Source organism: Saimiri boliviensis, chromosome 9, assembly GCF_048565385.1.
Source record: "Saimiri boliviensis isolate mSaiBol1 chromosome 9, mSaiBol1.pri, whole genome shotgun sequence".
Lineage (NCBI taxonomy): Eukaryota > Metazoa > Chordata > Mammalia > Primates > Cebidae > Saimiri > Saimiri boliviensis.
Window position 1 is genome coordinate 19178481 of NC_133457.1, and position 25012 is coordinate 19203492.

The window sequence follows — 25012 nt, forward strand, 5'->3', positions numbered from 1 at the left end:
AGATTTAAAGGGAACCAGCACCTCAAAAAGTAATGTTGACCATGAGGAGTATAAGTTTATGTAACAAAACTCTTAACTTTCAATCTTATTTCCATCAGGACTGAAGTAATGAGCATATCATTTAATTTTTTACGGTAATAATTAATTTTTTTAAAAGGATACTATTATCTTCATACAGCCTTCTCTAGAACTTTGCCCACAAATTGCCCCTTCCTCTTTTGCATTCTTACTGGATTATTTCCTTGGCTCATACCTTGGTTCATTAAGGAGAATGCTCAAGTTTCAACTTCTTTTTTTTTTTTTTTGAGACGGAGTTTCGCTCTTGTTACCCAGGCTGGAGTGCAATGGCGCGATGTCGGCTCACCGCAACCTCCGCCTCCTGGGCTCAGGCAATTCTCCTGCCTCAGCCTCCTGAGTAGCTGGGATTACAGGCACGCGCCACCATGCCCAGCTAACTTTTTTTTTTTGTATTTTTAGTAGAGACGGGGTTTCACCATGTTGACCAGGTTGGTCTCGATCTCTCGACCTTGTGATCCACCCGCCTTGGCCTCCCAAAGTGCTGGGATTACAGGCTTGAGCCACCACGCCCGGCTCAAGTTTCAACTTCTTAGAAATAAAATATTTTGAAACAAGTCCCTATTCATATTCATAATACCAGCTTCTACTCTCATCTTCTAATTAAAAGGGACAGTGAACTAGCTTTCCCTTTGAAAGCTACTCCACCGACATTTCCTACAGTCACCTACACTCAAAAGCTCGTGCTTCCTTGAGGCAATCTATTGTCCTTATAATTCATCTTTACACTCTCCAGAATCCAAATTTCTTCTTTTCCTTTTCCAATGCTACCATTCTAGTTTAGTCCCTATTTACTATGAAGACCTTCTAACCGATCTCCTTGCCTCCACTTTCATTTTATTAGAAATTGGCAGTAGAAAGTCATCATTAAAAATAAATGCTTATAAACTGAAAAATTTACAAGCGTTTGTAAAATGCAAAATTTACAAGCTTTTGCATACTTTGACAATATATAGATTATGACCCATGGACCAGTCAATCTCAGTGCAGGCAGTATTTGATCAGCAATTTTTAAAAATTGAGTTAGAACTAGAAAGAAACAAGTTTAAGAAAAATTTGCATTTTTCTTTGATCATGTTATTAACTTAATAAAACATGTTCTGATTGTGATTTTGCTGTACATAAAAAAAGGAAAAAGAAAATAAAAAATAAAACATGTTCAAAAAAACTGTACAACTGTTAATTTGAAATGGTTTCATTTCTTCATTTAAAAAACCCCCAACTACTCAGAGTTGTTTCTTTCTGCTTTTATAATAATTTACATTTTCTGACTTACAGGTGTGATTTCTTCCAATTTTTGCCTTAATTCACAGATCACTACTTAAGTAAGATTTCCTCTACCCATAGAAGTGGACTTTTTAGAAATCATCACATATAACTTGAATTATTTGGATAATCTGCCCCATTTAGACTAGGAGAAAGTATGCAGGTTTTTAATATCTCAGGCCTCTTGACCATAATGTAATAAAAAAGTATGAGTTAACTAGAATACAACTCCAATAAACATAAAATGTCTATATTTATATTGTGCTGAAAGTAGACACAAAGTCTCTGGAGCAGGAAGAGACTTAATTACTACTTAAATTCTTCTTGGGAAGGATCTTACCCTTTGGAATATAAATATGTATTTCTAGGGGGGAGACAAGACTAGTGTTTCCAGACTTAAAACAACCAGAGATATCTCCATGGTCCCAGGTCTCATCACCCCTTGAAATAAGCATACTGGAGAAGTAAATATCTGTGTTATGGAATGGATTGTGTTCCTCAAAATTTATATGTTAAAGCCCTAACTAAACACCCAATTAATCTATTTGGAATCAGAATCTTTAAGGGGATAATTAAGGCTGAGTGAGCTCATAAGGGTAGGCTCCTAAGCCCACAGGACTGGAGGAAATACCAAAGTTGAATGCACACAAAGGAAGGGTTATGTGAGGACACAGCAAAGAAACTAGCTGTTTCCAAATCAAGAAAAGGGGCTTCAGGCTGGGCGCAGTGGCTCACACCTGTAATCCCAGCACTTTGGGAGGCCAAGACAAGAGGATCACTTGAGCCCAGGAGTTCAAGGCCAGCTTGGCCAAGATGGTAAAACTCCCTCTCTACCAAAAAAGACAATATTATCTGGGTGTGGTGGCAGGAACCTGTAATCCCAATACTTTGGGAGGCTGAGGGGGGCGGATCATGAGGTCAGTTCAAGACCAGCCTGGCCAACATGATGAAAACCTACCTCTACTAAAGATACAAAAGAGCTGGGCAAGGTGGCTCATAGCTGTAATCTCAACACTTTGGGAGGCCAAGGTGGGTGGATCACCTGAGGTTGTAAGTTCGAGACCAGCCTGACCAACATGGAGAAACCCCATCTCTACTAAAAAAAAAAAAAAAAAAAAAAAAAAGCCAGGTATGCTGGTGCATGCCTGTAATCCCAGCTACTCGGGAGGCTGAGGCAAGAGAATTACTTGAACCCAGGAGGCAGAGGTTGTGGTGTTTTAAATGTTTTAAACTAAAAGATTTTGTAATAAAAGTTTCCAGTGAATTTTTGTTTTGTTTTGTTTTGTTTTGTTTTGTTTGTTTTACTCTTGTTGCCCTGGCTGGAGTGTAGTGGCATGATCTTAGCTCACTGCAACCTCTGCCTCCCAGATTCAAACAATTTTCCTGCCTCAGCCTACTAAGTAGCAGGGATTACGGACACCCACCACCACACCTGGCTGATTATTTTTTAGTAGACACAGGGTTTCACCATGTTGGCCAGGCTGGTCTTGAACTCCTGACCTCAGGTGATCCACCGCCTTGGCCTCCCAAAGTACTGGGATTACAGGTGTGAGCCACCACACCCAGCCAAAATTCTTCATAATTCCAAATAAAGAAAAACCACCATGCCTCTACCTGCTCTCCTCTTTGCCCAGACTTTTTGTTTTTTTGAGGGAGTTTTGCTCTTGTTGCCTAGCCTGGAGTGCAGTGATGTGATCTCAGCTCACTGCAACCTCCACCTCCCAGGTTCAAGCAATCCTCCTGCCTCAGCCTCCTGAGTAGCTGGGATTGCATGTGCCCACCACCACGCCTGGCTAATTTTTTTAGTAGAGACAGGGTTTCATCCTGCTAGCCAGGCTGATTTTGAACTCCTGACCTCAGGTCATCCACCTGTCTTGGCCTCCCAAAGTGCAGGGATTAAAGGCATGAGCCACCACCCAGACTATTAACAAAAGATAAAAACAATAATTGAGGATGGCTTCATAAAAAAAGAAACCAAAAGATTTGGTGGTAAGTGTACGTTACTTGAAATTACTGCAGTTGGTTCTAATTATGCCAATCTACTGTAATTTTAACATGACTAATTTGAAAGTAAATTTAGCTACTAAATAAAAATGAGAACCGGTTTTTTCATTAATGTTTTATTTTTTTAGAGAATCACTTTGAACAACTAAATAACCATTTATGTAAAACACTGGATAATTTATTTCAAATATATTCTAAATACTTAAACACTGCATAAATATTAAGGTTTAACACACATCTTTTAATAAATTAACCAAATATAACTAAACAGTTCCGATATACTCAAAACACAAAACTATCAAGGCTAGTGCTAGATATTTCAAAAATGGTAATAGAAATGAATGTGTGCTGTGTATTTTTAATTCAAACCTGTACATGGGCACAATAATTTCATAAAGATCTCAACGACAGCTTTCAAAATTGAGTATTTTTTCCAATTTTATACTAATTCTTGCAAAAGCAGTATCTGAGGACAATAGATATAGACTCACCAATATAATTTGACAGTGGTAATTTATCAATTTATCAAATATGACAGTTTTTTTCAAAACTGAGTTTCACTCTGTCGCCAGGCTGGAGAACAATGGCGCAATCTCACCTCACTGCAACCTCCCTCTCTCAGGTTCAAGCATTTCTCATCCCTCAGACTCCCTGGTAGCTGGGATTACAGGTGTCCATCACCACGCCTGGCTAATTTCTGTATTTTTAATAGAGACAAGGTTTCACCATGTTGGCCAGTTGGTTTCAAACTCTTGACCTCAAGTGATTCTCCTGCCTCAGCCTCCCAAAGTGCTGGGATTACAGGCGTGAGCCACCACACCTGGCCCAAATATGCCACTTTCTTAAATAACAATTTTTTCCCCAATATGATATTTTTCTAATTTTACAGGGACAGGTGATAAAAAATTTCAATTTCCCTAACTCTGACTATAAAACTAAACTTTTCCAACATTTAAGATCATTGCAAGGAAAATACGAATAGGCTTTAATATTCATATTTTATATTAGTGACTGACTAGGGTATTAAATTTTAGAAATTTAATATCCTACAAGTTATACCTGTGCCTTGTGCATTTCAGTTATGCCATTTAATCACCATTCTTCATACAAAATTGTTATAAAGTTATATTGTTTACACTGACAAAATAACTATTAAATTGTAGCAACATTTTTCTAAATGAGTCAAGACTTCATATGAGCTATACAAATTAATACTGCTGATATTTAAATGTGATCTCTTATTCATTTGGGCACGTTTTGTTTTGTTTTTTTGTTCTTTGAGATGAAATTTTGCTCTTGTTGTCCAGGCTGAAGTGCAATGGCACAATCTTGGCTCACCACAACCTCTGCCTTCCAGGTTCAAGTGATTTTCCTGCCTCAGCCTCATGCCTGTAATAGCTGGGATTACAGGCATGCGCCACCATGCCTGGCTAATTTTGTATTTTTAGTAGAGATGGGGTTTCTCCACGTTGGTCAGACTGGTCTTGAACTCCTGACCTCAGATGATCTACCCACCTCGGCCTCCGAAAGTGCTGGGATTACAGCCGTGAGCCACCATGCTTGTCACAGGCAAAAATTTTTAGAGTAAAGGTGATTAATCACAGAATTTTCTTTTTTTTTTTTTTAATTAAAAATAGACATGTGGTTTCACTATATTGCCCAGGCTGGTCTTGAACTCCTGAGCTCAAGCAATCCTCCAACCTTGGGATCCCAAAGTGCTGAGATTATAGGAATGAGCCACTGCAACCAGCCCATAGAATTTTCATTCATTATATATATAAAGTCTTCTTCTCCTACAAAAGATCCATTCCCCTTCCCCACAATAAACAAGGCTCCTTTGAAGGCCATCTTTATAATCCATAGTCAAATAAAAGTTTTTATTCACTTAAGTGGGAGGGAATGAGTTCAGTACATTAATTAGTACATAGCCCTGCTATGAGAACTGCCTCCTCAAAAACAGAATTCCAGGAAAGAAAATGAGCTATCCATGCTGATTCTACCTAGCTAACAAATTGGGGGAGTAATATGAAGACTCTACTAGTGGTTTGATTGGTGGGAAATGAAAGGGCTCTCAGTCCTAAACCAAATAATGATTACATAAAATATTTGGCATTGTCAAATCAGCCAGATAAAATCTAAAGTAAAAAAGAGCCAGCGTTGTGGCTCACAAACGGTAATCCCAGCACTTCGGGAGGCGGAGGCGAGAGGATCAGGAGTTTGAGATCAGCCTGGCCAACATGGTGAAACCCCATCTCTACCAAAAATACAAAAATAAGCCAGTGTGGTGATGCACATCTGTAGTCCCAGCTACTTGGGAGGCTGAGACAGGAGAATCGCTTGAACCCAGGAGGTGGAGGTTGCAGTGAGCCAAGATTGCACCATTGCACTCCAGCCCCTGGGAGACAGAGCCAGACTCTATCTCAAAAAAATAATAATAATAAAATAAAGTAATAAAATAGAACATAGTCTGCAGTAGGTGTTTTGTTTTTATTTATTTTTATTTTTATTTTATTTTTTTTTTTTTGAGACGGAGTTTCGCTCTTGTTACCCAGGCTGGAGTGCAATGGCGCGATCTCGGCTCACCGCAACCTCCGCCTCCTGGGCTCAGGCAATTCTCCTGCCTCAGCCTCCTAAGTAGCTGGGATTACAGGCACACGCCACCATGCCCAGCTAATTTTTTGCACCTTTAGTAGAGACGGGGTTTCACCATGTTGACCAGGATGGTCTCGATCTCTCGACCTCGTGATCCACCCGCCTCGGCCTCCCAAAGTGCTGGGATTACAGGCTTGAGCCACCGCGCCCGGCCTATTTTTGTTTTTGTTTTGAGATGGAGTCTTGCTCTGTCGCCCAGGCTGGAGTGCAGTGGCGCAATCTCAGCTCAATGCAGCCTTCACCTCCCAGACTCAAGCAATTCTCATGCCTCAGCCTCCCTAGTAGCTGAGATTACAGGCATGCAGCATCATGCCCAACTAATTTTTGTACTTTTGGTAGGAACAGGGGTTTCACCAGGTTGGCCGGGCTGGTCTCAAACTCCTGACCCTCAAGTGATCCGCCCACCTCAGCCTCCCAAAATGCTGGGATTATAGGCATGAGCCACTGCGCCCAGCCTGCAATAGGTGTTTAAAATGCTCTCAAAGAGATAATAATTGTGCCTTTTTATCTACCAAAGATATTAGTTAAAAAAAAGTCTTAGCGGTTACAATGTACAATATCATCTTCCCTTCTGTAACTAAAATGCTTCTCATTAAATATATGAATGATAGTTACCAGATTATTTTAAAAGTTTATTTTCTTTCTCTAATAATAAGGTAAAATATATTTTGGAAATCTGCATGGAATGGTTCCAACAAGTTGTCACTTTTTTTTTTTTTTTGAGACAGAGTTTCGCTCTTGTTACCCAGGCTGGAGTGCAATGGCGCGATCTCTCCACACCGCAACCTCCGCCTCCTGGGTTCAGGCAATTCTCCTGCCTCAGCCTCCTGAGTAGCTGGGATTACAGGCATGTGCCACCATGCCCAGCTAATTTTTTGTATTTTTAGTAGAGATGGGGTTTCACGATGTTGACCAGGATGGTCTCGATCTCTCGATCTCGTGATCCACCCGCCTCGGCCTCCCAAAGTGCTGGGATTACAGGCGTGAGCCACCGCGCCCGGCCGAGTTGTTTCTTTAATTTTAGCAGGGTTATATAGCTTTAGTCACTCTTTCAATTACTTGGAAAACACAGGATTCTCCAAAATAGAAAAACAAAATTTTCAGCTTTTAAATCAAATAATGGTCTCAACCATTTAATACAAAGCAACATACTTCCTCATGTTTCTATTAATAAGGCAAAATAAAAGTCACTCACAGAAAAAAAAGGTTAAATGACTAAGATATGTCTTTTGTAGGATATAATGCACCCTTATGTTTTCTCTTCTACCAGTAATGTCTTATCTACTCTAATTCCTTCAAAGTTTCAAGTTCAATACAGTACTACAGACGCAGAGATTTTATGGTTTTCATCATAGATTTTTTTTGCAACATTGTTTTCAGGATGCTTTAAACACTTTCACAACTATTACCTCAGATTTGTGATTATGACTCATAGTACAGTCCATTTTCAAAGCCATGATTTTTGGATCATGGCTCTCCCAAGATTTTACTCTGTTCAGAAAAAGAAAAAAAATTACATATCCAGAGTTTCACTCACTATTCAGGGGTTTTCTCACAGACAACTAGATAAAAAACTTTGCAATAAAGGGGTAAAATCCAATAATTACTTCAGATTTCAAAGATGTAACATTTAAAAAATTGAGAAATATATTTAAAGTGTTAAACTTTTTATGACTGATAGGCAAAATTAAAATATGTACAATGGGCAGGGCATGGTGGCTTATGCCTGTAATCCCAGCATTTTGGGAGGCCAAGGCAGGACGATTGCTTGAAGCTGTGAGTTTGGGACTAGCCTAGGAAATATAGCAGACCCCATCTCTATAAAAAATTATTTTTTTTAAGTAGCTGGGCATAGTGGCCTGTAGTCCTATTAGAAAGGCTGAAGTGAGAAGATCCTTTTTTGTTGTTGAGACAGGGTCTTATTCTGTCGCCCAGATAGGAGTGCAATAGCACAATCACTACTCACCGTAGCCTTGACCTACTGGGTTCAAGCAACCCTCCCGCCTCAGCTTCCCATGCACCTATGACTAGTAGTGTGTACCACCATGCCTGCATTTAAAAAAAAAAAAAAAATTGTAAAGATGGGTTCTTACTATATTGCCCAGGCTGGTCTTTAACTCTTGGCCTCAAGTGATCCTCCCGTCTCTACCTCACAAAGTGTTGTGATTACAGGCATGAGCCACAGCGTCCAGCCTAAGGAAGATCTCTTGAGACTAGGAGTTTGAGGCTGCAGTGAACTATGATTGCATCACTGTATTCCAGCTTGGGCAAAAGTGAGACCTTGTCTCTAAAAAAAAAATAATAATAAAATATTTACAATGGAAGGAGTCTGTGGTGTTACCTTTAGGTAATCTCAGAAGAACTTTTCAAACTCAGATGTATATATTTGGCAACCAATGTGCATATGGAGCTACTTACATAAAGATAAAAATGTTCAATTTAATATTAGCCAGTAAACATATGATGCATTAACTTGAGGAGTTAAAGTCCATACTTGAGGGTACTGTTTAATTTATCAGGATCAATCAATCGAGAAAAACACCCACACATAAAAATAGGATAGTATTTTTTAGTGCTACTAATTTATAACAAACAGATCCTCAGATTTAGGTAGATCATTTTCAAATGCCATTAGTGATCAAAGTATATAACATAGTTGCATATAGCTATTAACAAGTTATTCTGGTATGTATTACATACGTGTGTATTCAAATTACCAATAACTATAATTTTTGTGTTTATTTCTAGAGCAAACTAATTAATGGCTTTCACCCTAAAGGCTTAAAATGTTTTAAAACTTCAAGTAATTAAGATGTATTGCCATTGCCGGGCGCGGTGGCTCAAGCCTGTAATCCCAGCACTTTGGGAGGCCGAGGTGGGTGGATCACAAGGTCGAGAGATCGAGACCATCCTGGTCAACATGGTGAAACCCCGTCTCTACTAAAAATACAAAAAAATTAGCTGGGCATGGTGGCACGTGCCTGTAATCCCAGCTACTCAGGAGGCTGAGGCAGGAGAATTGCCTGAACCCGGGAGGCGGAGGTTGCGGTGAGCCGAGATCGCGCCATTGCACTCCAGCCTGGGTAACAAGAGCGAAACTCCATCTCAAAAAAAAAAAAAAAAAAAGATGTATTGACATTAAAACTATGTTTAAAGGCCAGGCACAGTGGCTCATGTCTATAATCCCAGCACTTTGGGAGGCCAAGGCTGGTGGATCACTTGAGGTCAGGAGTTCAAGACCAGCCTGGCCAACATGGTGAAACCCCGTCTCTACTAAAAATACAGAAATTAGCTGGTTGTGGTGGTGCGTGCCTGTAGTCCCAGCTACTCAGGAGGCTGAGGCAAGAGAATCATTTGAATCCGGGAGGCAGAGGTTGCACTGAGCCAAGATTGCACCACTTCAGTCCAGGCTGGGTGATAGAGCAAGATTCCATCTCAAAAAAAAAAAAAAAAACTGTTTAAAAATATATAAAAAGTTGTAATATAAATGGGAAGAAATAAAAGAAAAGGTTATTATGGCAATCTGAGTTTCTTACTCCAAAAAATAAAAATCAAAACACATTTCATATTTAAGAGTCAAGTGGGATTTTTCTTTATTCAAGTAATCATTTTGACTATAATACACAATAATGGACAACCATGTGACAAAGTACTGTAGTCTATGGTTTGGTGTAGCCTCCTTGCCTCTAGGATGGGATTTTTTCCAGGTGATTCTTCAGGATCTGACATCGATGCCCAACACAGGCTTTCCAATGGCAACGTATGAGCTCTAGAGGTCAATGCCCCTATCTTTCTTCAGGTGCTGTGTGCCATTTTCTCCCACCCATTGTATCCTCCATTACTTATAAAAACCCCACTCTAAAATTCAACCTATGTTATAAAATTAACAAAATCAGGAGTTAGCACACATTTTTCCACAATGATAAAGACTCATAACTATCTTGTTTCCTCTAATTTTTGAAGGATTTATATAATCTCTAAAGAGTCAGAGTAATATATAACACAAAACATGCAAAGAACCTGATCACTGGGTGTACATAATATGCTGGAAATTGCCAAAGTACTCAAAAGCTTAATTGTCTTGAAATAGTAACTGTACACGTTATAGTAGTCAAACAAAAGGTAATGTATTAATAAATGAAAATACAGTACCTGATTTGGCATTAAATTGTGAGATCTTTTTCACTAGTAAAGTGCTTAATTAAGAAACATTTTTCCACTATTAGATTTAATTTGTCAAAGGCACAAAATATCTTTGTCTTTCTCTCTTTAAAGTATTAGTTTTTTAAATTATGGTACTGTCCATTTAAATTTTACTTAATCAGAAAGCTTTACTGTTTTTTTCTCTCAGTAATTAAAAAAAAAAACTACTTGAATTTACTTTTTATTTTTAAAACATTGCCATAAACATACACACAACACTGAATTTGATCCCTTCCATTAGCTGTCTGTGTGCCATGAAGCACTTAAAACAGATGTAAGCTTAGGATAAACGTTTATAAGGAATCAAAATATCTTCAAAAAAGAGGGGGCAGGTGCAAGAGGGGGTAAGGGCAAGAGGAATCAATAAATTTAAAAACCATAACTTTCATTTTATAAAAAATAGTTTGAATAATCTTCTTATAAATCTTTAATGCTTACAAAAGCAGGAAATACATTTAAAATAGTCTTTTTAACACAGATTCATTTGTACAATGTGGTCAAAGGAAAAATAACAACTAAAATGACATGTCAGTAGTCTATATTTTCTTCTCAGCAAATTGCACATAAAATTTAACTAATTTACAATTCAAAAAAAGATTTTAACTGCCAACAATGCCAGACTAGTTGTGGTTAGTACCTGAATATCAAGCTCTTCTCCCTTGTATATATTGTACCAAAATTTTAAATGTAGCTCAGTGACAAGTACTAATAACAATACTTGACTACATGGTTACCACCCACGACTACTGCACTGCAACTTAAAACATGCTTTGGTCAGTAAATTTAAAAGATATAAATCAAATAACAAGACCAAAAAAGTGGTTTTAGAATTTCCTGACCTTATATAAACTTTAATTTTTTTTTTTTTTTTTTTTTTTTGAGACGGAGTTTCGCTCTTGTTACCCAGGCTGGAGTGCAATGGTGCGATCTTGGCTCACCGCAACCTCCGCCTCCTGGGTTCAGGCAATTCTCCTGCCTCAGCCTCCTGAGTAGCTGGGATTACAGGCATGTGCCACCATGCCCAGCTAATTTTTTTTTTTATTTTTAGTAGAGACGGGGTTTCACCATGTTGACCAGGATGGTCTCGATCTCTCGACCTCGTGATCCACCTGCCTCGGCCTCCCAAAGTGCTGGGATTACAGGCTTGAGCCACCGCGCCCGGCCTATATAAACTTTAAATACATCAACAAGGCAAAGAAAAATATGATCAAATATACAGAGAGATTTCTGTTTTTTCAACCATTTGGCATTTTATATTAATAATTTCTTTGTTTAAAATAATATTTTATACTACTGCGTGCTGATTATCATTGCTCTCTGAATTGAAACTAAACTACAATTACCTTTCTAGAATGTCCAGTAGTGTATACATCAATTGCTCCTTTTGCACTTCCATGAAGATGATCCTTCATCCTGTAACTTTTTAAATTTTGGACCAAGAAAGAACCACCAACCAAATCCAATGAAAACACAAATAATGGACTCCACATAATAACCATCCAGGGCTGTAACACATGAGCCACCCAGTTTTTTGCAAAGCTGCGAAAAGAAAACTACAATAAAAAATCTACAATTTCAAAATGAAAGTATTTAGCAATTAACATGCTTCTACTTTACAAATAATTAATCAAAATATATTTTTCTGCCGGGCGCGGTGGCTCAAGCCTGTAATCCCAGCACTTTGGGAGGCCGAGGTGGGTGGATCACGAGGCCGAAAGATCGAGACCATCCTGGTCAACATGGTGAAACCCCGTCTCTACTAAAATACAATAAAACTAGCTGGGCATGGTGGCACGTGCCTGTAATCCCAGCTACTCAGGAGGCTGAGGCAGGAGAATTGCCTGAACCCAGGAGGCGGAGGTTGCGGTGAGCCGAGATCGTGCCATTGCACTCCAGCCTGGGTAACAAGAGCGAAACTCTGTCTCAAAAAAAAAAAAAAAAAAAATATATATATATATATTTTTCTTAAAACATTCCAGAATTTCACTAAATTCCAATGACAAAATACGTTAATGTATCTTAATCTCTCTAATGCTACTAACGGGATTAAAAATAATTTTCAGCTCTTGCTGTAAACAACACTCATTTTTTTTTTTCTTTTGGAGACAGGGTCTCACTTGTTGCCCAGGCTGGAATCCAGTGGTGTGATAATGATTCACTGCAATCTCTGCCTCCTGGGCTTAAGCAATCCTCCCACCTCAGCCTCCTGAGTAGCTGGGACCACAGGCATGCACCATCATGCCCTGTTAATTTCTGTATGTTTTTGGAGAGATGGTGTTTCACCATGTTGCCCAGGCTGGTCTTGAACTCCTTGGCTCAAGCAATCTGCCTGCCTCAGCCCCTCAAAATGCTGGAATTACAGGTGTGAGCCATCAAGCCCAGCTGAATACCTATTCTTTTTTGTTTGTTTGTTTTAGAGATGGAGTCTTGCTCTGTTGCCCAGGCTGGAGTGTTTTGTTCTGTTTTAGAGATGAAGTCCCACTCTGTTGCCCAGGCTAGAGTGCAGTGGTACCATCTCGGCTCACTGCAACCTCTTCCTGCCAGGTTCTAGCAAATCTCCTGCCTCAGCCTCCTGAGTAGATGGAACTACAGGCATACACCACCACACCCGACTAATTTTTTGTATTTTAGTAGAGATGGGGTTTCACTGTTGCCCAGGCTGGTCTCGAACTCCTGAGCTCAGGCAATCCACCCACCTCAGCCTCCCAAAGTGCTAAGATTATAGGCATGAGCCACTGCACACAGCCCGAATACCTATTTTCAACATGCAGCTTTCATATTCGGTAATGTGAAGAAATTTCCAGTCCATCTACTCTAAAGTAGACTAATGTCACTTTGAAAGAATTTATAGACAAACCAGTCACTATTTAGGTTTAGTTATATGAACAGCCAATGGACATTCCCCTTTTCTACCACTACAAAACTTAACATATTAATTATGCATTTATCTAGTGCCTGCTATGTAGGACAGTGATCCTCAAGGTGGAGGAGAGATCGCCTTTCCTCTACTGAGAAGTGCCTTTAAGTGAACTAGTCTTGCTGATGTGAATTATTATAATCCTCAGTTTTGATGTGAAAGAAAAAAAATATATGTAGATTTCTATACCAGAACCTATGGGCAGATAAAATTTTTTAAAAAGATATAGTACTTCTAGAGGCAAAACAAAGAAATATCTTAGTATTAGCTTAATGTTATCTAAAATTAAAACATACTTACCTCAACAGCATCAGGTGTTCGACAATTCTGGTTTGATGCTCCTACACACTCTTTTACTGTGAGGGGATCTACCAGCCAAAGAGCTACTGTAGAAGGCCAGTTTCCTCCCAGATTGGACACGGTATTTAAAAGGGTCATGTATGTTCCTCCAATAAGTGGATCACTAACCTTTGCATTAAAAGCCATTATAGAAACATACATGCTGTACACAGTAACCTACAGGAAAAATGTAAAACATCTTTAGAATGATCATGAAACTTAAAAAGCTATAGTCTAAGAACATCAAAATCATAAACCTGAAAATTAATTTTCATATTTATTGAACTCAATTCAACAAATACTTAATAAAGCACCTACTATAGGCCAGGCTTTAAGATCACAGCAATACAAAGATGTGACCTTGGTTCCTCTGTGACCTTGCATAATTTATTCTAGTCTGGAAAATAGGGAATAATTACAAGTACAGGAAGTACTGTAAATAGAAGTACACACCTTGTGCTACTGGGGCATAAACATAAGTGAGAGATTAATTCTACCACAAGTAGTCAAGGAAGACTCCATTGAGAAAATATTAGATGAGGTGGCATTAAAGGCTGCATAATACATACAGCAAAATACGAAACCCCATGTTTGTACTGTACCTAAATATACATCACACATTACATGTGTGTGTGTGTGTGTGTATATATATATATATATATATATATATGTATTTATATGTTTGCATTTATTATACATATAAATACTCAAATATTTAAAGAAATAGGAATATATATATTTTCTCCTACATATACACAAGAAAAATATTTCAAACTTATGTAACAAACTGGAGAAAAACATCCTTAAGAGGCAAAAAGTACTTAAAAGGCAAGAATTAATCTTTAATTTAGAAAGACGGAAATAAACTGTTTCCATAATAGTATTTTTTTGAATACTGTTTTTGGGGGTATTCACAGAAAAAGGAGTTCTAAAGTCAAATAATACTGAAAAACATTAACTTAGTAATCTCAGGACTTTGGGAGGCCAAGGCAGGTGGATCACCTGAGGTCAGGAGTTCAAGACCAGCCTGGCCAACATGGTGAAACCCCCTCTGTACTAAAAATTAGTCGCACGTGGTGGTGCTCACCTTTAATCCTAGCTACTTGGGAGGCTGAGGTAGGAGAATCACTTGAACCCAAGAGGTTACAGTGAGCCAAGATCGTGCCACTGCACTTCAGCCTGGGCAACAGAGTGAGACTGTCTCAAAATAAAAATACGTTTTGTTGAAGAAATCATTAAGGTGCTATTTACAAAGGACTTATGTCATACATCATTTCTTGAATTTACTTGGTCTTGTACCTTTTTTCCCCATAAAGCATTTGGTTGTCTGAGTTTCAGTGACTACACTTTGAGAAATTCTTAAATGAAATTCAAAGCTAAATAAATGCTTTTTAGGCTACAACAAACCAACAGAAATACTGAAGCACAGACTAGCTAAAACACTTCTTTAGCCTTCTATTACATGCCTAGCATTAACTAAGCATGTGCAAAACAGAAAAAAAAATTACATTTGACAGTCTGGCCTCAATGATTTTATAAGCATACAATTTAGTTAGACATGATCCACTATGGATTTCTCCTAAGTGATTTATTGAATGCACAAAACTGCTATTTCCTGGTAGTCAAGTTTTTAGGTTTCTGTTGAAAACTAAGTGTAACACATTAACAAATATAACTCTCAAAGGGTATAGGCTAGGTTCCACAGAAAAATCCGTAGTGACTCTGAAATACTCATTAGCAATAACTGCAGTTAAATCCCAAAGGTAACTTCTGGGCCTCTGCCATTTACTTGAATCACTTGCAGCCAGAACAAAAAAAATCTCATTCTGCCAACGGTGGCTTAGGCTAGAGCAAAGTGAAAAATCCTTCTTTTAGGGATTACAAATGTATTTAACAAAGAAAGAAAAGCAGCTTGACATAGCTTTCAAAATCATAAAGAATAAGTAATAACTTTCAATACAGAAGTTATGCCAGGGCCAGGTATGGTGGCTCATGCCTGTAATCCCAACACTTTGAGAGGCCAAGGCAAGAGGATCACTTAAGGTCAAGAGTTTGAGACCAGCCTGGCCAGTGAAATCCTGTCTCTACTAAAAATACAGAATATTAGCCGCGTGTGGGCAGTGGGCAACCAAGCAAGACTCTGTCTCAAAAAAGAAAAAAAAAAAGCAGCAGCAGCTAAGCCAGAAACTAGGACTTCTAGTTAATTTCTCAATACTTTCAGAAAGAAAAGACATTAGGAATTCAAGGCCGGGCGCGGTGGCTCAAGCCTGTAATCCCAGCACTTTGGGAAGCCGAGGCGGGTGGATCACGAGGTCAAGAGATCGAGACTATCCTGGTCAACATGGTGAAACCCCGTCTCTACTAAAAATACAAAAAATTAGCTGGGCATGGTGGTGCATGCCTGTAATCCCAGCTACTTGGGAGGCTGAGGCAGGAGAATAGCCTGAACTCAGGAGGCGGAGGTTGCAGTGAGCCGAGATCGCGCCATTGCACTCCAGTCTGGGTAACAAGAGTGAAACTCCATCTCAAAAAAAAAAAAAAAAAAAAAAAAGAAAAGGAATTCAAGAATGAATGAACTGAAACCTAGAGACAGACTGAGGATACTTAGCAAGAGTAGAATTTGCTGGCTTTGGAATCAATTCTAAAACGTAACAAATATTTGTTGAATAAAATTTTTTTAAATGAATGAATGAATAAGAAAGTTTCTTTTGGCTGGGCGCAGTGGCTAGCGCCGGCATTCCCAACACTTTGGGAGGCTGATGTGGGCAGATCACAAGGTTAGGAGTTCAAGACCAGCCTGGCCAACATGGTGAAACCCTGACTGTACTAAAAATATAAAAATTAGCTGGGCATGGTGGCATGCGCCTGTAATACCAGCTACTTGGGAGGCTGAGGCAGGAGAATTGCTTGAACCCAGGAGGTGGAGGTTGCAGTGACAAGATTACACCACTGCACTCCAGCCTTGACGACACAGCAAGACACTGTCTTGGAAAAAAAAAAGGTCTCTTTCCATGAACAGAACTCATTAAATGAAAAGTCATAAGATTTAAAGTCTATCATCAATAATTTCCTCAGTGCTTAAATCTTAAAATTTATTAAAATTCATTATTATTTTAAGGAAACTGTAAAAAGCTGCCTTTTTTATTTTACACAGAAGAGTTTATTTCCTGAGAAAACCACAGCAAGCTTACCTGATGTAAGGCATAACTCAGCAGGACTATGATATAGTAATATATAGGGAATCCCCCTTGATGTTCTACTTTAGGAGTCCACCAAACCAGTAGGGCATATTCTAATCCAAGCAATAATCTATAGAAAAAGAAAGAAACATTGAGTTGACTTTCGTTTTAGCTTAAATAACAACAAAAAGAACAGAAATCTGTGTGCCTACCATATAAAAGAAGCTGTATCTAAAACCTGTTAGGAGGTTAAAAAGATAAAAGTACATATAAATGATACTGAAATTAAAGATGCTTTTCAAACCTTTTTCCATATATGTAATTCTACACTTAGATATTAGTGATACTGATGAATGTTCCTCATTTTACTCTCTTATTTAGTAAGCTTTTATTTCATTTTTACCTGTAGGGCATGGCTTTGTAAAATGTGTTTAATGGCTGGGGACCTGCAGTGTATTTGCTGATAATCAGAGGCAGTATTATCTGCAAAGGAACCATTGGAACTGCCAATAAGGCTAAATGTTCTTTGGGTACTCCCTCTTCTACCAATTTCAGTCCTGTTACAGCATCTGCTGCTGAAAAACCAATCTGCAATATAAAAACAAAAAAGTATTTTAATTTGTGACTTATGAAATATTTTCCTCCATGCATATGTAAGTTCTTCAAGAACCTCAACTTTATTACTGACCCGTGACAGTTACAAGTGAGCATCAAATATTATATCTGGTACAACAATCATATTAAACGAGGTACACTTTGCCTATGGTTTTCTAGTAATATTAAGCGAAAACAATTGAAAATTTAGTACTGGTAGGGATTATAGATGGCTATAAATACAACTAAATTTCCACTTCAAAAAGTCCAATCTGTGTAATAAACAGGGTCAAAAATCCAAATTTACTGATTTGTAAGTTTTAAGTTTAAAAGAACTTCTGACTGACCATAATAAAATTTCCTAAGTTCATCTAATGTTTCAAAAGTAATTCTGAGAAAACAGATCTGAGAGACTGAATCAAATGAGAGGGATAAAGTATAGTTAGATTAATTCTTAAAAACAGCAACAAAAAAGAGTAAGAATTAAGATTCATAGCCTCAAAGTATCTCCCCATGAGTCAATTTTTAATTACGAAAGGAAAAACAGTACTTTTACAATAGATTAGCAAAGCAATTAAAGTTAGAACCAATACTTAGGGGGCTAAAGAGACATGATATGACTCTTAATATGATTCCTTGCAGACATCAAAACATTACTTCTTTGATCTTCCTGCCTTATATGCCTGTATAACCTCAACCCAAACAAGAAGAAACGTGGGAGAAATGTAACTAGAAGCCCATTCTATAGAATAATTGGCCTGTATTCTTCAAAAATGTCAGGAATATTAAGGACAATGAAAGGTCATACCAACTGAATGTAATGTGTAATCCTAGATTAGATCTCCAACCAGAAAAAAAGTAAAGTTACAAAGACGGTTAGTGTAAAATTTGGATATGGACTATAATATTAGTTTATATAATATTATAATATTATGGACTATTATATCAGTTTAAAATTTCCCACTATTGAACTGTGGTTTTGTAAGCAGCTTTGTTCTTAGGAAATACATACTTAAGGTACTTACGGATAAAAACGCGTAATGTGTACAAATTAAACTATTTCAGAAGACATATGTCATAGAAACACATACAAAGAGAAAATCTACAAAATAAGGAAAGTGGAGCTAAATGTTAATAACTAGAGAATCTAGATAAAGGATAAAAAGGAGTTCTTTCTACTAATAAATTTTCAAAATGTGTAAAATTATAATGATACAGTAGGTAGAAAGAAATTATTTAGGCAGATAGTAAGGGCAAAAGAGTCCTTGGCAGAGTTTCCCTTCTAACAAAAAGCAGACTCCAAAATCATTTCTTTTCTAACAAAGAGCAGCCTGAAAAATTGAACTGAAAACATAGATAAGCAAGCTGGAAGCCACAGAAAAGAGCTACCTGGGGGTCAGGCATGTCCACTATGAAAGCTCCACTTTCTCTTTTTCATTAGCATGTATACAGTAAAAAATAAATGGGCAACATGGTATATATAGCTAAGGCAAAGAACTTGTCTCATAATAAAAGATTAGGGTGGGGGCTGCCAGATATTCGTGCCCTATGTAAATAGGCACATCTGGACTTACCCAGTTTTTCATGCCCTGTGTGAATCAGACACAGCCTCCCCAGTAGCTTATCTATAAAACCCCTGCATTTCACCACAGATCTGGCAAGCCATTTTTCCAGGACACCTCTCTGTAGCACAGAGCTATTCTCTTTCTCTCACCTATTAAGTTTCTGCTGCTAACCTCACTCTTTGTGTGTCCACATTGTTGATCTCTGTGACTGTGAGACAACGAACCTCAGGTAATACCTTAGACCAGGAGACCACTTCAATATCATACAAATTTTTAAAAAAAGAAATTATAAATAATATACACTGTAACTTCTTGGAATAGAGCCAAAGAAAATTTCACCATTAAAAAAATTAAAGGTAACATATATTTCATTTAAGTCCAGAAAATAATTTCACTTACATTTTATTTATTCTCTGTAAAAATAAGCTATTCAAACTGACTTTAACATCTACTCTTAAACTGGTAAAAGTCTTAAAAGTTATATAGTAGGAGATATTTGTAATATGCATATCTAATAAAACACTCAAATCCAAAATATATTTTTAAAAGTTTGGTCCCTGTTGGGCACGGCGGCTTATGCCTATAATAGCACTTTGGGAGGCCACGGCAGGCATAGCACAAGGTCAGGAACTCGACACCAGCCTGACCCACATGGTGAAACCCCATCTCTACTAAAAACACAAAAATTAGGCAAGCATGGTGGCACATGCCTGTAATCCCAGCTACTTGGGAGGCTGAGGCAAGAGAATCACTTGAACTTAGGAGAAGAAGGTTGCAGTGAGCCGAGACCATGTCATTGGATCCCAGTCAGGGTGACAGAGAGAAACTCCATCTCAAAAAAACCTTTTTTTTTTTTTTTTAATTAGCTGGGCATGGTGGTGGTACGTGCCTATACTTGAGCAACTGGGGTGGGAGGATCACTGGAGCCCAGAAGGTCAGGGCTGCAGTGAGCCATGATGGTGCCATTGTACTCCAGCCTAGATTTCAAAAAATGAAATCTAAAAAGAACAAAAACGTTACAAATTTAAGGAAAAGGGCAACTTTGGATATTCAAATGGTCAATAATCACATGAAAAGATGCTCAATATCCTTTGTCATTAGGGAAATTCAAATTATGGCCATAACAAGATGCCACTATACACCCAGCAGAAAGGATAAAATTAAAAAGACAATATATGTGTTTTCAAGGATGTGAAACAATCAGAACTCTCTCGCACTGCTGGTGGTGGATAAAACTGGAAAAACCACTTTGGAAAAATATTTGGCATTATATACTACTATGCATTTTCCATGAACCAGCAATTCTATATGTATTTACCATTCAGAAATGTGCACCTATCTTCACCAAAAGTCACATAGGTGAATGTTTGTAGAAACACTACTCATAATAGCTCAAAAAACCTGTTGATAGAATGGATAAATTGTGGCATATTCATACAATGAAATATTGTACAGCAATGAGATAAACAACCTATTGCTATAAAAGTATAGGTAAATTGTACAAATATAATACTGGGCAAAAGAACATATGCATCAAACATAAGAATATATACTGTATAGTACACTTATATAAAACTCGAAAGAACATCTATAGTGTTAAAAGTTAGCATAGTTGTTATTTGGGGGAAAGTTTAAAAGAAGAATACAGGATTATAGACTTTGTAATTGAAATACCTCCTTCTATATTGCTGGAGACAGTATAAATTAGTATAAACTTTTGAAAAGCAATTCAAAAAAAAAAAAAGAAAAACAAAGAAAGAAAAGCAATTCAGCAATCATATCACATTCATTGACCCACTAATTGCCCACTTAATAATCTACTGGCCAGCCTGTGTAGCAAAGCGAGACCCCCACATCTCTACAGAAAATTAAGAAATTAGCTGGGTGGGCCAGGTATGGTGGCTCACGCCTGTAATCCCAGCACTTTGGGAGGCTGAGGCAGGCAGATCACGAGGTCAGGAGTTTGATACCAGCCTGACCAACATGGCGAAACCCCATCTCTACTAAAATTACAAAAATCTGCCAGGCGTGATGGTGGGCGCTTGTAATCCCAGCTACTCAGGAGGCTGAAGCAGGAGAACAACTTGAACTCAGAGGTGGAGGTTGCAGTGAGCCAAGATTGCGCCACTGCACTCCACCTGGGTGACAGAGTGAGACACTGTCTCAAAAAAAAAAAAAAAATTAGCTGGGTGAGGTGGCAAGCACCTATAGTTCCAGCCACTTGAGAGGCTGAGGTCAGAGTATGGCTTGAGCACAGGAATTTGACATTACATTGAGTTATGATCATGCCACAGCACTCCAGCCTCGGCAACAGAGCAAGACATTATCTTAAAAAAACAAAAAATCGGGCCGGGCGCGGTGGCTCAAGCCTGTAATCCCAGCACTTTGGGAGGCCGAGGCGGGTGGATCACGAGGTCGAGAGATCGAGACCAACCTGGTCAACATGGTGAAACCCCGTCTCTACTAAAAATACAAAAAATTAGCTGGGCATGGTGGTGCGTGCCTATAATCCCAGCTACTCAGGAGGCTGAGGCAGGAGAATTGCCTGAACCCAGGAGGCGGAGGTTGCGGTGAGCCGAGATCGCGCCATTGCACTCCAGCCTGGGTAACAAGAGCGAAACTCCGTCTCAAAAAAAAAAAAAAAAAAGAAAAAAGAAAAAAAAAAAAAAAAAAAAAAATCTACTGGAAGGAAATATCCAGAAAATCAAAGAAAGACTTATGCACAAAAATATTTGCTAGTGCATTTTTATAATTTAAAAACAGAAAATATACAACAGAAAAATGAATAGATTATGGTAAATTTATGCACTAACTATATCTTATAGCTACTAAAAAGTATGTTTTCAAATATTTAATGCTATAGAAATGTTTGGTATAAGATAAAAAGACAAAAAATTACACGCAGTATGATCCAATTCCACTTTTAAAGTACTATGAGTAAACAGGCTGGGTGTGGTGGCTCACACCTGTAATCCCAGAACTTTGGGAGTCTGAAGCAGGCGGATCACTTGAAGTCAGGAGTTGGAGACCAGCCTGGCCAACATGGTGAAACCCTGTTTCTTCTAAGAATTCAAAAATTAGCTGGGCATGTGCTTATAATCCCAGCTACTTGGGAGGCTAAGGCAGGAGAATCGTTTGAACGCAGGAGGTAGAAGTTGCAGTGAGCTGAGATTGTGCCCCTGTACTCCAGCCTGGGCAACAGAGTGGGCCTTAGTCTCAAAAAATAAATAAATAAAATAAAGCATATAAGTAAATATACAAAGTATATGTATACACACATACATGCACACACATATATATAGGGGGGAAAAGGGAGGTTCAAAGGACATATACCAAGAAGGTCAATACTTTTTTTTTTTAATCTTTTATTTATTTTTGAGATGGAGTCTCGCTCGGACACCCAAGCTAGAGTGCAGTGGCACAATCTCTGCTCCCTGCAACCTCTGCCTCCCGGGTTTGAGCGATTCTCCTGCCTCAGCCTCCCGAGTAGCTGGGACTACAAGTGCGTGCCAACATGCCCAGCTAATTTTTGCGTTTTTAGTAGAGACAGGGTTTCATCATGTTGACCAGGCTGGTCTTGAACTCCTGACCTCAGGTGATCCACCAGCCTTAGCCTCCCAAAGTTCTGGGATTACAGGCATGAGCCACCACGTACGGCCCTATATCTTTTTAAAGCACATTCTAAATAAATAATTGTATTACTCCAATGTTAAATGTATACTCATTATAAGAGGAGAGAACAATTGACTTTTAAAGGCATTAATTTCCACTCCAACCATTAATATCATTAAAGTTCACATTTATTAGCAGTTCTTCTAATTGACATAATTCTTTACAATATTCCAAGACATTTAGCTTACTATAAAATTAAAGTTGATATCACTATACCTTTTCAAATACATTTAATAAACAGAAAATACTGCTTTTTATTGTTAATTTCTAATGATAGTGGAAAGGGACCTATGATATAAAAAAGGCATTGAAAATATTCCATGATATTGATACTTATAAGAAAATGATAAATTTGATTTATAAATCTCTTACCTTTGCAGTTAGAATCAGAAGGCAAAATGTCAGAACTGCTGGCATTTTTATAATTGCAAAAAGCAGCTTGTAAGTATCTGTGATCCCTTGTGTTTCTTCTTTTACTACTGATACTTCTTTGTTTTCTTTTTTCAGAAGGGCAACCAATGTTGTTGTTATTAAAAATATAGTTCCCCAGAAAAAAAGGAAATCTGAAAATGTTTTAAACCTATAATTAATTTTAAAATTACATAATAGTTACAAAAACTAAATAATTATATATACAATAATTCTAAGTTAAGATCTTTATTTAAAAAATCAGCCAAGTACAGGGGCTTATGCCTGTAATCCTAGCACTTTGGGAGGCCAAGGTGGGAGAATTATTTGAACCCAGAAATTGAAGACCAGCCTGGGCAATATAGTGGAATCCTATCTCTACAAAAAAATAGTAAATTAGCCAGGCTTGGTGGTACACAACTGTAGGTGGGAGGACTACTTGAGCCCAGGAAGTGGAGGCTGCAGTGAGCTGTGATTGTGCCACTGCACTCCAGCATGGGCAACAGAGACCCTGTCTTAAAAAAAAAAAAAGGCCGGGCACGGTGGCTCAAGCCTGTAATCCCAGCACTTTGGGAGGCCGAGGCGGGTGGATCACGAGGTCAAGAGATCGAGACCATCCTGGTCAACATGGTGAAACCCTGTCTCTACTAAAAATACAAAAAAATTAGCTGGGCATGGTGGCGCGTGCCTGTAATCCCAGCTACTCAGGAGGCTGAGGCAGGAGAATTGCCTGAACCCAGGAGGCGGAGGTTGCGGTGAGCCGAGATCGCGACATTGCACTCCAGCCTGGGTAAGAAGAGCGAAACTCCGTCTCAAAAAAAAAAAAAAAAAAAAAAAGGTCAACGTTCAGGTACCTCTTTATTATATTCAAGGCATTATACCAGGCACAGCAAATGAACAAAACAGTCTTGACTCTTAAACAGAGTGACCCAAAATAGTAACAACAATAAGAAAAGGCTGGGGGCAGGGGTGGGGGTACATTACATTTAGCCTACAACTGAGTTGAATGAAACAAAAGCCTATCACGTCTCTTTATTCAAGAAAAGCGCTAGGGGTGGGAAATGATTTTCGTATCCCCTAAGACCCATCTTCTTATATGGCCAAGTCTTTTCAGTTCTTTATTAAATTTCACAACAGGTGATTATTTACATCAGATTTTCTACCTTGTATTTTTAAACTTTCTAATGTTTTCAATCTTTTTAAGAATAACCTTCTCATCTCAATACTATAATACAAAAAGAATTTGCTCACACTCATAGGTGCAGAATGAGGACACATGATAAGTACTGTCTGGGTTGTTTCAGTGAGATAGTTGAACCATTAGCTATCACCTTGAACAAATTTAGTGAAAGGAGAGAATAATGATCTGGGAGATTCTGCTAAACAGCTAAAAATAATAGTAATAATAGAAGTATCATTTATTGAGTGCATACCACATGACAAAAATATGCTAAGCACTTTACATGTATCAACTCCTTTACTTCAACAACCCAATAGATTAGCTTATCACCAGCCCAAATTTACAGGTGAACAAACAAAGGCTTAGGGAAGTCAAGTTGTCCAAGTTACATTCTAAGTCTGTGGTAAAATTGTGATTTCACACCTTATAAGTACAACTAACTTCAAACTCTTTATCTCATTAACCATCCTGAGAACTGCATTTTAGTTTGCCACTACAAAACTTATTAGATAACCCTGTCTCGGTTTCTTCATCTGTAAAATAAGAGGATTTGGCTAGAAAATGCTTGCATTCTAGCTCAAACATTTCAGCATTGTACTCCATTTTAGATGTTTTTACTTTTTATTAAATGGCTTATGTAGCACAACTGATCAAGGACCGTAGTCACCTATTCTCAATAACAATTAAGAGCATTCTTTGGTCAGGGTTTTTCCTTAGATTGAATCTTGCTCTTGCTTCTGTGCTAACGATGATCACTATAGTTTGAACCTCACTTATGAGGGAGAAATAGCATTATTTGTTTAGATCAATTTCACCTTGGTATTTAAATATTCCTTTCTTATATATTATCTCATTTGATTCTCATAGCAAACAAGATAGACTAAGCAGGTATTATTACTATATAAAGATAAGGAAAAGAAACTCAGAATACTTAAATCTTTACCAAAGGTAAAATTAC

At 38.1% G+C, this 25012-nt stretch overlaps 1 protein-coding gene across 7 annotated transcripts in view; it reads right to left on the reverse strand.

Annotated features, from left to right (window-relative positions):
* SLC33A1 (solute carrier family 33 member 1) overlaps positions 1-25012 on the reverse strand; it is a 41612-nt gene that overhangs the window by 5046 nt on the left and 11554 nt on the right. Inside the window, exons 2-7 of one of the 7 annotated variants that reach the window (XM_074405527.1) lie at positions 22839-23029; positions 17039-17223; positions 16648-16765; positions 13418-13633; positions 11544-11753; positions 6152-7488 (exon numbers count right to left, since the gene is read on the reverse strand). In XM_074405527.1, the coding sequence (XP_074261628.1) occupies positions 7465-7488; positions 11544-11753; positions 13418-13633; positions 16648-16765; positions 17039-17223; positions 22839-23029 (944 nt within the window). In that variant the 3' untranslated portion in view covers positions 6152-7464. Of the gene's footprint in view, positions 1-6151; positions 7489-9558; positions 11754-13417; positions 13634-16647; positions 16766-17038; positions 17224-22838; positions 23030-25012 lie in introns of those variants that run through there. The other 6 variants (XM_074405530.1, XM_074405528.1, XM_039480288.2 and 3 more) reach the window with 6 other exon arrangements.